The 12,790-nt window shown below is 51.2% G+C and overlaps 1 protein-coding gene across 1 annotated transcript in view; it reads left to right on the top strand.

The window, feature by feature from the left end:
- LOC116826049 (complement C3-like) overlaps positions 1-12,790 on the top strand; it is a 78,050-nt gene that overhangs the window by 25,627 nt on the left and 39,633 nt on the right. The window contains 11 exon segments of the mRNA XM_075061173.1: positions 1,601-1,762; positions 2,912-3,041; positions 3,793-3,864; positions 5,341-5,541; positions 6,179-6,290; positions 7,219-7,304; positions 7,484-7,623; positions 8,357-8,642; positions 9,818-9,833; positions 10,130-10,401; positions 12,007-12,082. Coding sequence (XP_074917274.1) covers positions 1,601-1,762; positions 2,912-3,041; positions 3,793-3,864; positions 5,341-5,541; positions 6,179-6,290; positions 7,219-7,304; positions 7,484-7,623; positions 8,357-8,642; positions 9,818-9,833; positions 10,130-10,401; positions 12,007-12,082 — 1,553 coding nt within the window.

Genomic DNA, 12,790 nt, shown 5'->3' with positions numbered 1-12,790 from the left:
GCGCTGATCCCCCAGCTGGAGTGCTGCAAGCCCCTGGCCCCGCTTCCCTGGCTGGAGCACCAGGCAGAGCGTGGCAATCCCCACAGCCCTGCTACCCCAGCTGGAGCCCAGCAACCCCATGACCCACTTCCCCAGCTGAGCGCGGCAAGCCTCGCGGCTCCGCTCCCCCGGTCAGCGCGCTGGCCAGAGCACGGCAAGCCCTGCCACCCTCTTCCCCCGGCTGGAAAGTGGGCAGACGTCTCTAAGCACGTGGTCCCACTCCCCTGACCATAGCGCAGCAAGGCTGTGGCCCCGCTTCCCCGGCTGGAGTGCCGATCGGAGTGTGGCAATCCCTATGGCCCCACTACCCTGGCCAGAGCACAGCAACCCACGCCACCCCATTCCCCTGGCCAGAGCCTGGTCACACTGCTCTAAGCCCGCTGACGCACTCCCAGTACCAGAGTGCAGCAATCCCCGCAGCCCTGCTACCCTGGCCGGAGTGCAGCAACCCCGCGGTCTGGCAACCCCATGGCCTCACAACCCTGCCGGAGCGCTGCAAGCCCCACAGCCCCACTACCCGGTTGGAGCCCAGCACCCCCTCAACCCACTTCCCTGTTGGAGCGCAGCAAGCCCCGTGGCTTCACTCCCCCTGTCAGAGCGCCGGCCGGAGTGTGGCAAGCCCAGTGGCCCTGCTCCCCCATCCAGAGTGCGGCAAGCCCTGCCACCTGCTTCCCCTGGCCGGAGAGTGGGCAGACAGCTCTAAGCACATGGCCCCGCTTCCCGGACTGGAGCGTGGCAAGGCCATGGACCCACTCCCCCTGCTGGAGCTCCGGCCAGAGCGCAGCCAGCCCCACCGCCCCAGTCCCCATGTCGGAGCACGGCCAGCCCCGCCGTCCTGTTCCCTCGGTCGGAGCCCGGGCAGGCTGCTCTAAGCCCGCAGATCCGCTCCAGTACAGGAGTGCGGCAATCCCCGCGCCTCCACTACCCCGGCCGGAGCACGGCAAGCCCCCGGTCCCACTCCCCTGGCTGGAGCACGGCAATCCTCATGTCCCTGCGACCCCGGCTGGAGCGTGGCAAGCCCCCAGTCCCACTCCCCTGGCTGGAGCATGGCAATCCCCATAGCCCTGTGACCCTGGCGGGAGCACTGCAACCCCTTGATCCTGCTCCCCCTGCCGGAGGGCTGCAAGTCCCACAGTCCTGCTTCCCCGGCCAGAGTGCTGCGAGCCCCGCAGGCTCCCTCCCCCAGCCGAAGCGCAGCAATCCAAAGTGCTGCCGAAGACTTGGAGTGCTGCCCAATGAGTACAAGCCCCACAAATCGGACCCCACACATGCTAAAGCTAGCCCTGGTCACCTTTCCATCATGGCTAGAACAAAGGGACCTCCTGGACATTGGGTCCAATTCTGCTCTTAGTTTACAGCAGCATGAATATGGAGTAACAGCACTGAAGTCAGTGGAGCTACTCCAGATTTACACAGCTGCCCCTGAGATCAGAACTAGGCTTTCAGATGCTCAAGGAACATGAGATCTTACCTCCTTTTCCTCTGTGTTTAGCAAAAGAGGGTTCTTAGCTGCTCCCTCTGCTTTAAAACAAAACCTCTCCCTTCACTCTCTTTCATACAGCTAGTGGTGAAAGGAGCCTCCAACGAAGACAGGAGAATCCATGAGCCTGGAACTCCAATGAAACTCAAGCTGGAAGGAGACCACAGAGCTTATGTCGGCCTAGTGGCTGTGGACAAAGGTGTCTACGTTCTGAACAAAAAGCACAAAATTACACAATCTAAGGTGGGGCATGAAAGATGTTGGTTGTAACTTGTGATGTTTATAGCGGAAAATGCAGCTTGGCTGTTATCCTTGCTCTACGCCCCAGGATGGCGAAAAGCAAAGTGAGACTTTTGTTTGCAGAGCTGCCACTTGGGATGTGAGCTCCACTGTACTTTAACTGAGCTGGGACGGCCAGGTCAGTACTTGGCTGGGAGACACCCAGGGAGTGCTGTTCTGGACACACTAAAGGACATCCTGCCCTTTGGACAGTGTTGATCCAGATGGTGCTGGGCGGTAGGGAACTGCGTGGGTGATGCAGTAGGAGGCGCTTTCCCTTCAGAGACAGTTCTCACCCCAGTGCCCGTGGTGGTGCAGTACATCAGGGAGTGGGGGTGTGCTCAGTAGGGGGCGCTCTCCCTCCACAGTCAGAGCTGCACCCAATGTACCCAATGCCTCAAATGCGGCGCTAGCGGATGCTGTGCTGTATTGAGTGGAGTGGGGGCTCAATAGCGGGCACTCTCACGTCCCAGTCAGAGCTGCACCCAATGTCCCAGTGCAACATTAGGGGGCGCTGTGCTGCAGGGAAAAGTGTTAGTGACTCAGCAGAGGGTGGCTTTCTTCTGAGTCAGCGCTGATTCCCGGGCCTTATCAAGGTTCTAGGGGACGCAATGTTACTGAAGTGCCATTTCTCAGCGGAGATATCAAACCGAGGTTCTCGTCATTAAATGTCCTGTGACCCTTTCTACAAGGGATAGGCTCCAGGTGCTCTGGCTGAATTCTAACTTGTATTTAATTTCTCTCTGCCTAACATCCTCCTGTCTGGGTTCAGCTGTCTGCATAATTCTTTCTTCTCCTAAAATCGGTTGTGTTGCTGGTGCAGAATGGCTGTTGTGCTCCATCCCAGAGGTGAATGCATTTCAGTGGGGATTGAATTGCAATAAATCCTTTACTTATGGCTCAGATTTTGCTTTCATTTACACTGCTGCTAACACAGAGCTACTCAAAGGAAGTCAGTGGAGTTACTGCAGATTGCATGGTTGTACCTGAGAGCAGAATCTGGCTCAGAGCCTGTATAATGCTTTGGGATCATGCTAGATGGCACCATATAAATGGGAAGTGTCATTGTTAACAATAATACAATCTCTCAACCATTGTATCTGCACCTTACAGATCTGGGACTCAGTGGAGAAGAGTGACATTGGCTGTACGGCTGGCAGTGGAAAGAACAATCTGGGGGTATTTACAGATGCTGGACTGGCCCTGGAGACGAGCAATAGGATTTCCACAGCCATAAGAACAGGTATCATTCTGTAGAGCTGAACGGTCACCATGAGCGATGGAGGAAGGGAGGAAAGAGTCAGCAAAGCAAGGCACAGTGACCTACGCCATGAGCCCGGGGCAGGGACATCGGTCTAGCAGGGCAAATCCCATTGGAACAGCCTAGGAATGGAAATGCTGAGGTTACAGTGGGGGATAAGAATAAGGTCCTGAATTCCCACTAGCCCCCACCTATTAAAAGAGGGATTAATTTTAAGAATAGGATGGTTCCGAGGAGGGTATTCAAAGACCTTCTTTTCCAGTGCACTGAGTTTCTCCCACTTCCAAAGTATCTTTCTTCCCCCTGGCCTGGAAGGGATGGGCAGATGGTTGGTGCTTCTCTCTGACTCTCTCTCTCTCTGCTCCAGGCTCCAGGCTTTTGGGAGCAGCACACGAGGAGGGAGGAAGGAATGAAGCCTCCTTCACTCTCCTCTCTTTTTGGTTGCCCTGCCTGGCTGAGCATCTGCCTAACAGCTCTTATGTGGCTCCCAGCCGGGACAGGAAGGAGCAATATGTTAAGTGCCTAAATGGCTTTTCTGGTTTCCTGATTTCCCCCTAAATCAACGGGGTTCTGCCCATTGAGGCCTAGACACATCTAGGAAATTTGGGAACTGACCAGATGCAGTGTTCAAAAGTTACCCTGTTATATCCAGACAGAGAAATGGCAGCAGTTGAGTGTAGGGCCTCACTCGGTGGGTGGGTTTTTATTTTCTGTTTCTCACTTCCTTCTGCAGATCCAGAGTGTCCCCAGCCAGCAAAACGCCGGCGCCGCTCCATTCAGCTCATTGAATATAAGGCAAACAAAGGTAGGTACTAATCAGGGGATTCCCTATCATGCCCAGTTTCACCCTGCTACAGCCTCCTGCCAGCCGCATTTTCTGTAGCAGGAGATGGAGGAGTCTGGATAGAATTCCACATGAGGAGAAATTGGAACTGGTCAATGTATAGAGGGGATGCGAGAGAGGCATAGAAAACAAAGAATGGTAACTTGCTCTTTGGGGCACGGACCATCTCTCTGTTCTGTGTTGGTTCAGCCCTCAGCACTGTGGGGTTCTGGGCCATGACTGGGGACCCAAAGTGCTACACAACTCAAATAACGACAACAGCTATATTGTTACATTACCCATTGTGATGGGGCAAGGCCAGATGGCTACAGTAAAGTACTGAGAAACAGGTATGTTAGCCTCAGGCTAAACAAATCCCTAGAACCCTGGTAACCAAATGGCAGTTGCTCCAGGTTAATCAAGGCACCTGGAGCCAATTAAGATCTTTTTAGAAGGCAGTAGAGAGAGCTCCTTTAATTAGAACACTGCAGCAAGCAAGCAGGCTATCAGGGCACCTGGTTTAAAAAGAGGCTCACTCAGTCAGGCAGGGAGGAGCCAGAGGAGAAGGAGCGTGTGTGAGGACTGGGAGCAAGAAGCTGAGAGTGAGAGAGTGTACTGCGGAGGATTGAGAGAGGAGCATTGTCAGACACCAGAGAAGGTCTGTGGTAAGGATAAAGAAGGTGTTTGGAGGAGGCCATGGGGAAGTAGCCCAGGAAGTTGTAGGCTGTCATGCAGCTGTTACAGGAGGCTATACACAGCTGTGATCCACAGGGCCACTGGCTGGTACCCGGAGTAGAGGGTGGGCCTGGGTTCCCCCCAAACCTCCCAACTCCTGATCAGACACAGGAGGAGCTGACTCAGACTGTGGGTTCCACAAGAGGGGAAGATCACTGAGGTGAACAAATCCGCCAATAAGCGCAGGACCCACCAAGGTGGAGGAGGAACTTTGTCACACCATATATGCACAAGGAGACACTCAACCCAACTGAATGGTTTCTAATTGAGAATTTATAAAAGGAACTATTTTCATACACGATGCATAATTGACCCCTACTTCTCATCATCACAGGATTGTATTGAGGCCAAGAGCCTAGCAGGATTCAAAAAAGGATAAGCCATTTACATGGAAAAAGAGGATGTTCACCATTCCATGGAATAGGATTTTTTAAGAAGAGCTATACATCCCCATGCTTCAGGGCATGAGCCAACCTCTAACTGGAGTCAGGAAGAAACTTCTCTGTGGGCAGGTTATTCCATTATAGGGTTTCTTGCACGTTTCTCTGAAGCAGCTGGTGCTAGTCACTGTTAGAGACAGGATACTGGATTACACAGAGCAGAGTGCCAGTTCCTATGTTCCTCCTTTGGCCATGTCTAGCAGTAAATTAATGAGAGAGAGAGAGAGAGACTGAGGACTAGAAGAAGCTTGGTAGGAATGACCTTCTGGCTTGTACATTTCAGCGGCAGATTACCAGGATCGGAAGTTGAAGAAATGCTGTGAAGACGGGATGCACGAGAACCCCATGGGGCACAGCTGCGAGAAGCGGGTTGGGTACATCCTGGATACGGATGAATGCAAGAAGACCTTCCTCGACTGCTGCAACTATATCAAGACTATACAGGACAAGCTGCAGCTGGAGCTCCACCTGCAACTTGCAAGAAGCAAGTACCAGGGTTCCAATATACTCAGAGGAGCAAGGCTGGGGGGATTGTTAGAGAATTAAGACCATGCCACATGAACCAACCCTGCTCATGTTCACAGATCCCCCTGGTGGGAGATGGGCATGAATGTAGTGGCAGCAATCCTGTTAGTGTTGCACCCATGTTGATATGGGGACCCAGATGAGTCAGGGTAATAACCACTTCACAGGTCACCCCTGAGGTTTAACCTTTGTTTCTAAAGCACAGTCCTCTACCACTTGAGCTAAAGGGGTAACTCCCCTAGCTAGAAGTAGTAGTAGGCTCTTACCCTTTGCAGAATATCCACTAGAGGGCGCACATGTAGCATTGAGCCAGTGGCTTATGCCAGTGTTATAGGAGCCCAGAAAAGGCTAGCTCGTGGGGGAACAGCAAGGCAGGCCTGGAGAGGAGAAGAAGCCTGTGGCTTCCCCTCCAGCTATTCAACCACATTCTAATTCATGCTCTTCTGGGCTGGCAGCATCAAAACTTGGCAATGTAGGTCAAATCAGGGATGCTTTCAGATCAGTTCTAGAATAGGCCACCCCCAAATCCTTTCAGGTTTGCCTCACCCCAGTCAATGTCACTACAGAGCCACATCATCTGTGATTTGATTTTCCAGGTGACCTGGATGAAGATTTCATGTCTGATGAAGATATTACCTCAAGGAGCCAGTTTCCAGAGAGCTGGCTGTGGCAAGTGGACCAACTGACTGAGCGACCAAATGAACTGGGGTAAGAGCATGTGGCCGTGCCACTCCCTTTCATCAAAGGACCACATTCAGTTGTGGTATGGTGTAGCTCCTACTCAAGTCAGTATCTCTCCATCAACAAGATCCCCAGTGGAGCCGACTGGAGTATTTGTCATGAATTATGGCTGGAATTCTGCAGCTGATTCATATTCATAGAGTCACTCCTAGATTTTAAGGCCAGAAGGAGCCGGTAGATCATCTAGTCTCGCCTTCTGTATAACAGAGACCAGATAATTTCATTCAGTTACTCCAGTTTTGAGCCCATATTAAGGTACCTAAAAGAACTGGCCCAACATCCAGAGGTGCTGAGGAGCCAGTGGTATCCCCTGGCTTCAGCCCTAATGAAAAACAAGGCTGCTGATTTAGCTGCCAAAATATGGATGTAAGTGTCTCGTTTAGCATTGGCCTTTTATCCCGTTCGGGAACCATTCCTCATTTCTGTTTGTTATTCAGGGTGTGTTATTGGGTTGCTGAGTTATGTGATATTGATGGTGCTTTCTAACTAGATGGCTGACTCTCTTTTTAAAAAAAATGGTAAATGAGATGCTGGGCCAGGTCCCTCTCCACTTGAATGGAGTATAATTCCCCTGCTTGGATAGCTCAGTGGTTTGAACATTGGCTTGCTAAACTCAGGTTTGTGAGTTTAATCCTTGAGGGGGGCATTTAGGGAACTGGGGTAAAAACCTGTCTGGGGATTGGTCCTGTTTTGAGCAAGGGGTTGGACTAGATGACCTCCTGAGGTCCCTTCCGACCCTGATATTCTATGATTCATTGAATTAGACCTGGACACTACAATTAATATCCTTGTCCTTAAAACCTTTAAAGGAGGATCTAGACCCTTAGCTGGGGAATGTCCATGAGTCCTAGCTCCTTCCTTCTGTGAAAGACTCTGTCTTTCTCTTTCCATGTAGAATTTCTTCCAAGACAGTGCCCATTTTCCTGAAGGATTCCGTCACCACCTGGGAAGTCCTAGCTGTGAGCCTTTCAGAGCCCAAAGGTGGGGAACACAACAAGCTCTCCAGAGAACAGACAGAAAAGCTAATGGGGAAAAGACCCCAGGCCACAATGGGCCTTGGAAAGATCACAGTGAGATGGAACAATCGGAGACAGCAGCCATGTTTCAGGACTAAAGTATAAGCCCCCCTGTCTCTGACCCTGGGTCTTTCTCTGTTGCAAGGATCTGTGTGGCTGACCCCTATGAGATAAAAGTAATGAAACATTTTTTCATTGACCTCCGTCTGCCCTACTTTGTAGTGAGGAATGAGCAGGTGGAAATCCGGGCTATTCTCTACAACTATCAGGACCAAACAATTAAGGTAAGCTCACTGCCTCATGGGGCTCTGCAGTGGACCTGAAATGTCAATGCTTTGACAGACAGCCCAACCAAACCAAAATGGTGGAAGGCTTGCTCTTCTAGAGCCTGATCCCTTTGAGCTGGACATCCTGATCTTCCATTGACCTTGTTCCATGCTCAGCACCTTGCAGGATCAGGGCTGTGGAATCCACCCATTTAAGAACATAAGAACGGCCATACTGGGTCAGACCAGTGGTCCATCTAGCCCAGTATCCTGTCTTCCGACAGTGACCAGTGCCAGGTGCTTCAGAGGGAATGAACAGAATAGAACAGAATGATCCATCCCCTATTGCCTATTCCCAGCTTCTGGCAAGATTGCATGATATAGAGGGAGGTAAATAAATACCCTTCTGGCTGCCATTCTTCTCCGGCTGGGCCTCAAATCTGTGAGTGGGTACCAGGTTCGGAGCTTTCTGCTGACTCACACCGGTAGCTAGACCAGGTGGGTCTCATTACTTCCACTCAGGAACACCACAGGCTGTGGGCCTCTCTGAGGCAAGACAGAACTAGAGGGGGTCCTGAAGGGCCTCTCAGGAAGGAGGTCAGGATATAGTCACGTGCTTTGTAAGTAGAGTCCTGTCTGTTATTTATTAAGTTTAAAGGCAAACTCCAGTCAGAGGGTATGTTTTGGATCACTGCCCTACAGTGTCATGGTGTGCAGACTGCCTGCTCACGAAACTCTGTTCTCTTCTCAGGTCCGGCTGGAGCTGCTGCACAACCCAGTTTTCTGCAGCGCATCCACTTCCAAGGCTAAATACCAGCAGATCCTTGACATCAAAGCCAAGTCCTCCCTGGCCGTGCCATTAGTGATTGTCCCATTGCAGCTGGGATCTCACGACATTGAGGTCAAGGCAGCGGTGTGGGGCAGTTTTGTGGCTGATGGCGTGAAGAAGAAACTGAAGGTTGTGGTAGGTATCAGGAGGCATGATATCTGCTGGAGGGCAAGAGGCTGGAGGCCAGTTTGGCTGGGTTCTGGAATTGGTGCTGTACCTTAACCTGTTAAATTAACACCCTGCATCTCCATCCTCATCTCACGTCCTCCCCTCCCCTCCCCTGTGGCAATTACAGCAGGGTTGGGACTGGCCTCGTTATCTTGCACTCGATCCTCTGAGCTGTCATATAAGAGACCTAGGTTCAATTCTTCAGGCCCAGGATCTTGCTCCTTGGACCAGTGGGTGCTGGAATCAGCGCACCCAGGGAGAACCTCACGTCACTCAGCAGAGAGAGCTGAGCGAAGTAGCAGCATTGGTGGGTTGTGAAGGGTGTCCCATTGGCCTGCCCCAGGAGATCACTGTAATGTTGGAGGAGAGGAAAATTCTTCACTGAAGATCACGGAGTAGAAAAGTCCTTCAGGGAGGTCACAGACCAATGATGGAATTAACTGAGCTTCTCACTTCCTCACCCTGCCAGACTCTGTAGTCCAGATTCATAAGAATGGCCATACTGGGTCAGTATCCTGTTGTTAAGGCTAAATTCCACTCTGGCACTTCGAGTGCAGAAGTTGGGGGCCCACAAGGATTGTAAAAATTAATACTTGCCACTCCAGGCTTGTATTAAACTCTCAAACAGTAAATTTTATTAAAAACAAAAAGGAACGAAAAACGTCTGGAACTTAGGCTTTTGCTAAATTTTAAAAGAGCAATTCCAAATATTAAACACCCAAACTAGCTTTCTTGGGGATTTAGCTTAAAGGATACAAACAAACAAAAGCATCAGGGATTAGCACAGAGGAGATCCACAAGCCAAAATAAGAAATAAACCTGATTGTGTCTAACTAAACATTCCCTATCCAAATAATTTCTTCTAGGTATTGAAGATACTTTTACATACCTGATTCAAACCTTCTATAGCATTGCTGCTCTGTAGCCCAGAGAAGAACAGACAAAGGAAAAGTTTTCTTTTCCAATTTTTAAAAGTTCTAGCCAACCCATTGGCTGTTTTGGTCAGGTGCCCACTTTTTTTCTTTACCTGGGAGACTTTTAACCCTTACAGGTAAAGCAAGTAGAGAACAGCTACGAAGAGGGATTTTACAGCTAACTGGCTGTCTGTGTGCCCATCAAAGGGAGCTATCCTCCCCTGTCCCCCCTCACCCCTTCATTTATCACACCTGTCTTCCAACATTGGCCAATGCCAGGTGCCCCAGAGGGAATGAACAGAACAAGTAATCATCAAGTGATCCTTTCCCTGTCGCCCATTCTCAGCTTCTGGAAAAAATTCTTCCCATTAATCTGTGGTGGAATCAGTGGTGTTATGCTAGGGATGAATTTGGCCTAGGGACTTCTTGGATGCATCCTAACCAGGATCCAAAATGAAAGGGGACGCTGCCTGAGGTTGAGGTCAGATTCCAGACTCATTGGGACGGAGCCTGATCTCAGTTTCAATTGATTGCTGACTTCCAGTGGAGTCACTCCTGATTCAAGCTGATCACAAGATCAGCAAGTCACTCACCTGCCCCTGCCTGCAGAGAGGTCTGTCTCTCTGTCCCCACCAGCACCTGCTCTCCCTGCTTGAATTCACACCACATTTCCTTGGCCAGGAAACCCGGTGACAATGATTGTCGAAAACTCCATCGACGGGGCCAATCTAAAGCACCTCATTGTGACGCCGTCTGGCTCTGGGGAACAGAACATGATCGGCATGACTGCCCCTGTCATTGCCACCATTTACATGGACAGCACCAAGCAGTGGAAAAGGATTGGGGTGGAACGCAGGGCGGAAGCCATCAAGTTGATCATGCAAGGTAAGTACTTCTCATGCCAGACAGCAAATCCTTCAGGCTCACGTTAGGGACACAGGAACTGCCGCACAGGACTAGCCCCAAGGTCCATCTAGCCTAGTATCCTGTGTTGGAGAGTGACCAGTACCAAATGCTTCAGAAACCTCACGTTAAGCACATTGGGTGACAGATAGAGAGCCCAGGGATCAGGCAGCTAGCCTGGCACTCAGGGGACACCAGTTCAGTTCCCTGCTCTGCCACAGACTCCTGGTGTGATGTTGGGCAAGTCACTTAATCTTTCTGTGACTCCATATTCCCCTCTGCAATTGGGGAGAGTTGCAGTGCCTTGCTGGCAGGGGGGTAGATGTCAGGAGCTCCGCAAGGTCCCACTGGCACCCAGATTGTAGCCCTTCCCCATGAAGCCCCACCCCCTCTCTGCCCCTCCCCCTGTGGGCCGCCCACACTCTGCCCCAAGGTCCCATCCCACTAGGCTTCTTCTCCCCCACCCCCCCAAGGCCTTGCCCTTGCCCCACCTCTTCCCGCCTCCATTCTGCTGCTCACTCCTCTCCACCCCTCTCCCTGTCACTCACCCATGAGGCAGGAAAAAAGTGAGAGGCCATGTCCCCCTGGCCTCCCTGTTCTGGCACCCCTGGTAGAGACATTGAAGATTGTGAGTCATCTAGGTACTATGGGAATGGGGGCCAGATAAGCCCCTAAAATAGAGAATCTGCCTCCCACTTTAGGTCTCCTACTTCCTTGAGAGGTTGGTTTAAGACCTGAAGCATGAGGTTTAATATCCCTCCCCCAGTGTACACTGGCATTAGTCATGATAACTCTGACTAGACCTTTCTATGCAGAGAAACACCTAACCCCATTTTCAGTCCTGCTGGACTTTTGGGCTCCTGTTCATTGCTAGCCCATGGCTGTTATGCAGGGGATGGGATGGTCGTGGGATGGAGGCCATTCACCCACAGTTCAAATCCATGTCAGGTAGCGAGGAAGTATAGAAAATCTCATGACCATTGAGAGAACTTGGTAGGTTTCAGCCTAGCTCCTGAAGGAACAGGTGTCCCTTTCCCTACACCGCAGGCCCCTTTGTGGGCTGCCTACATTAGGCGCAGAGTCTGAACTACAAACATCCAATCCCTTAAGCTTTTACAATATGGGGAAACTGAGGCAGGCAGTGACTTGCCCAACATCGCATCACGCAGTGAATGACAGAACTGAGAAGTGAACCCAGGAGTCCTGACTCTCAGCATCTTGCTGCAAACACTAACTCACTCTCCCCTCCCGGAGCCTGGCACAGAACCCAGGCATCCCGCCTCCCAAGTCCCCATTCACTGTAATCACTTGGCCCCACTCCCGCCCTGATGGGAGGATTCATGCTGGTGAGGAATGGGGCAGTGCGCATGCCAATCGGCTTCCCCGCCAGACAGCTCTCTGCCTTTGCTTCCCTTGAGTTGCTATGCTGTGTCCCTCCTGAGAGACACCTGCAGAAAAAGGGAGAGCCACACAACTCAGAGCAGCGGCAGGGGTCACAGCTCTGACTTCGTTTGCCTTACACATGTGAAGTCCTCGTTAGATGCTCGCCAGACATTGCACAGCTCCTTCTTACTCTCCGTCTTTCAGGTTACACGCAGCAGATGGTTTACAAAAAACCCGACTTCTCATACGCCGCTTTCAAAGACCGGCCAGCAAGCACTTGGTGAGGACAGTGGGTTTTCTAATGCACCCTCTTGATCAGCGTTAGCTTGACCCTACACATGTAATGTGTGAGCCAGAGCAAGTCAGTCTTCAGCCCAAAACCAGAGGGCAAAGGTTAACACACACAATGGGGAAAAAATACCCAATCCAACTCCCACAGATGGCAACAGAACGATGCCCAGAGATGAGACAAGCACCTGGCAGGATTTACAATATCACTTAAGCAGAGTAGGGGATTAATTCCCTTTGAAAGTCAATGGGAGTTCGGTGCCTAACTCATTTAGGCACTTTGGTAAAACTTGCTAGGTGCCTATTTGCATCTTTAGATGCCTAAATACGTTGTAAATGTGGCCCCCAGTGATTTCAGTGACAGTTCAGTGTGGGCGAGCAGATGGCTTGAGGGACCGGGACTGAATAAGGCGAAGATTTAGTCATGGGTATTTTTAGTAAAAGACATAAACAAAAATTCACAGCCCATGACCTGTCCATGACTTTTACTAGAAATATCCTGTCAGGGTGTCACACCCCTGACTAATTCTAAGTTGCTCCTAGGGCACCACTGCTCTGGGGGTCTCCTTGATGCTGCTGCTCTGGATGTCCCTGGTGCGCTGAAGATTCCCAGGGGCTGACAGCTGGCTCCTGCTCCAGTGGCAGGGTCTGATTGCATCCGGCCACCCACTTTTCCGAGGCCCCTGGGACTGCTCTCCGA

This window comes from Chelonoidis abingdonii, chromosome 26 (genome assembly GCF_003597395.2).
Source record: "Chelonoidis abingdonii isolate Lonesome George chromosome 26, CheloAbing_2.0, whole genome shotgun sequence".
In the NCBI taxonomy this organism is placed as follows: domain Eukaryota; kingdom Metazoa; phylum Chordata; order Testudines; family Testudinidae; genus Chelonoidis; species Chelonoidis abingdonii.
The sequence above is the reverse complement of the archived record's forward strand: the minus strand, read 5'-3'. Positions and strand labels throughout refer to the sequence as shown.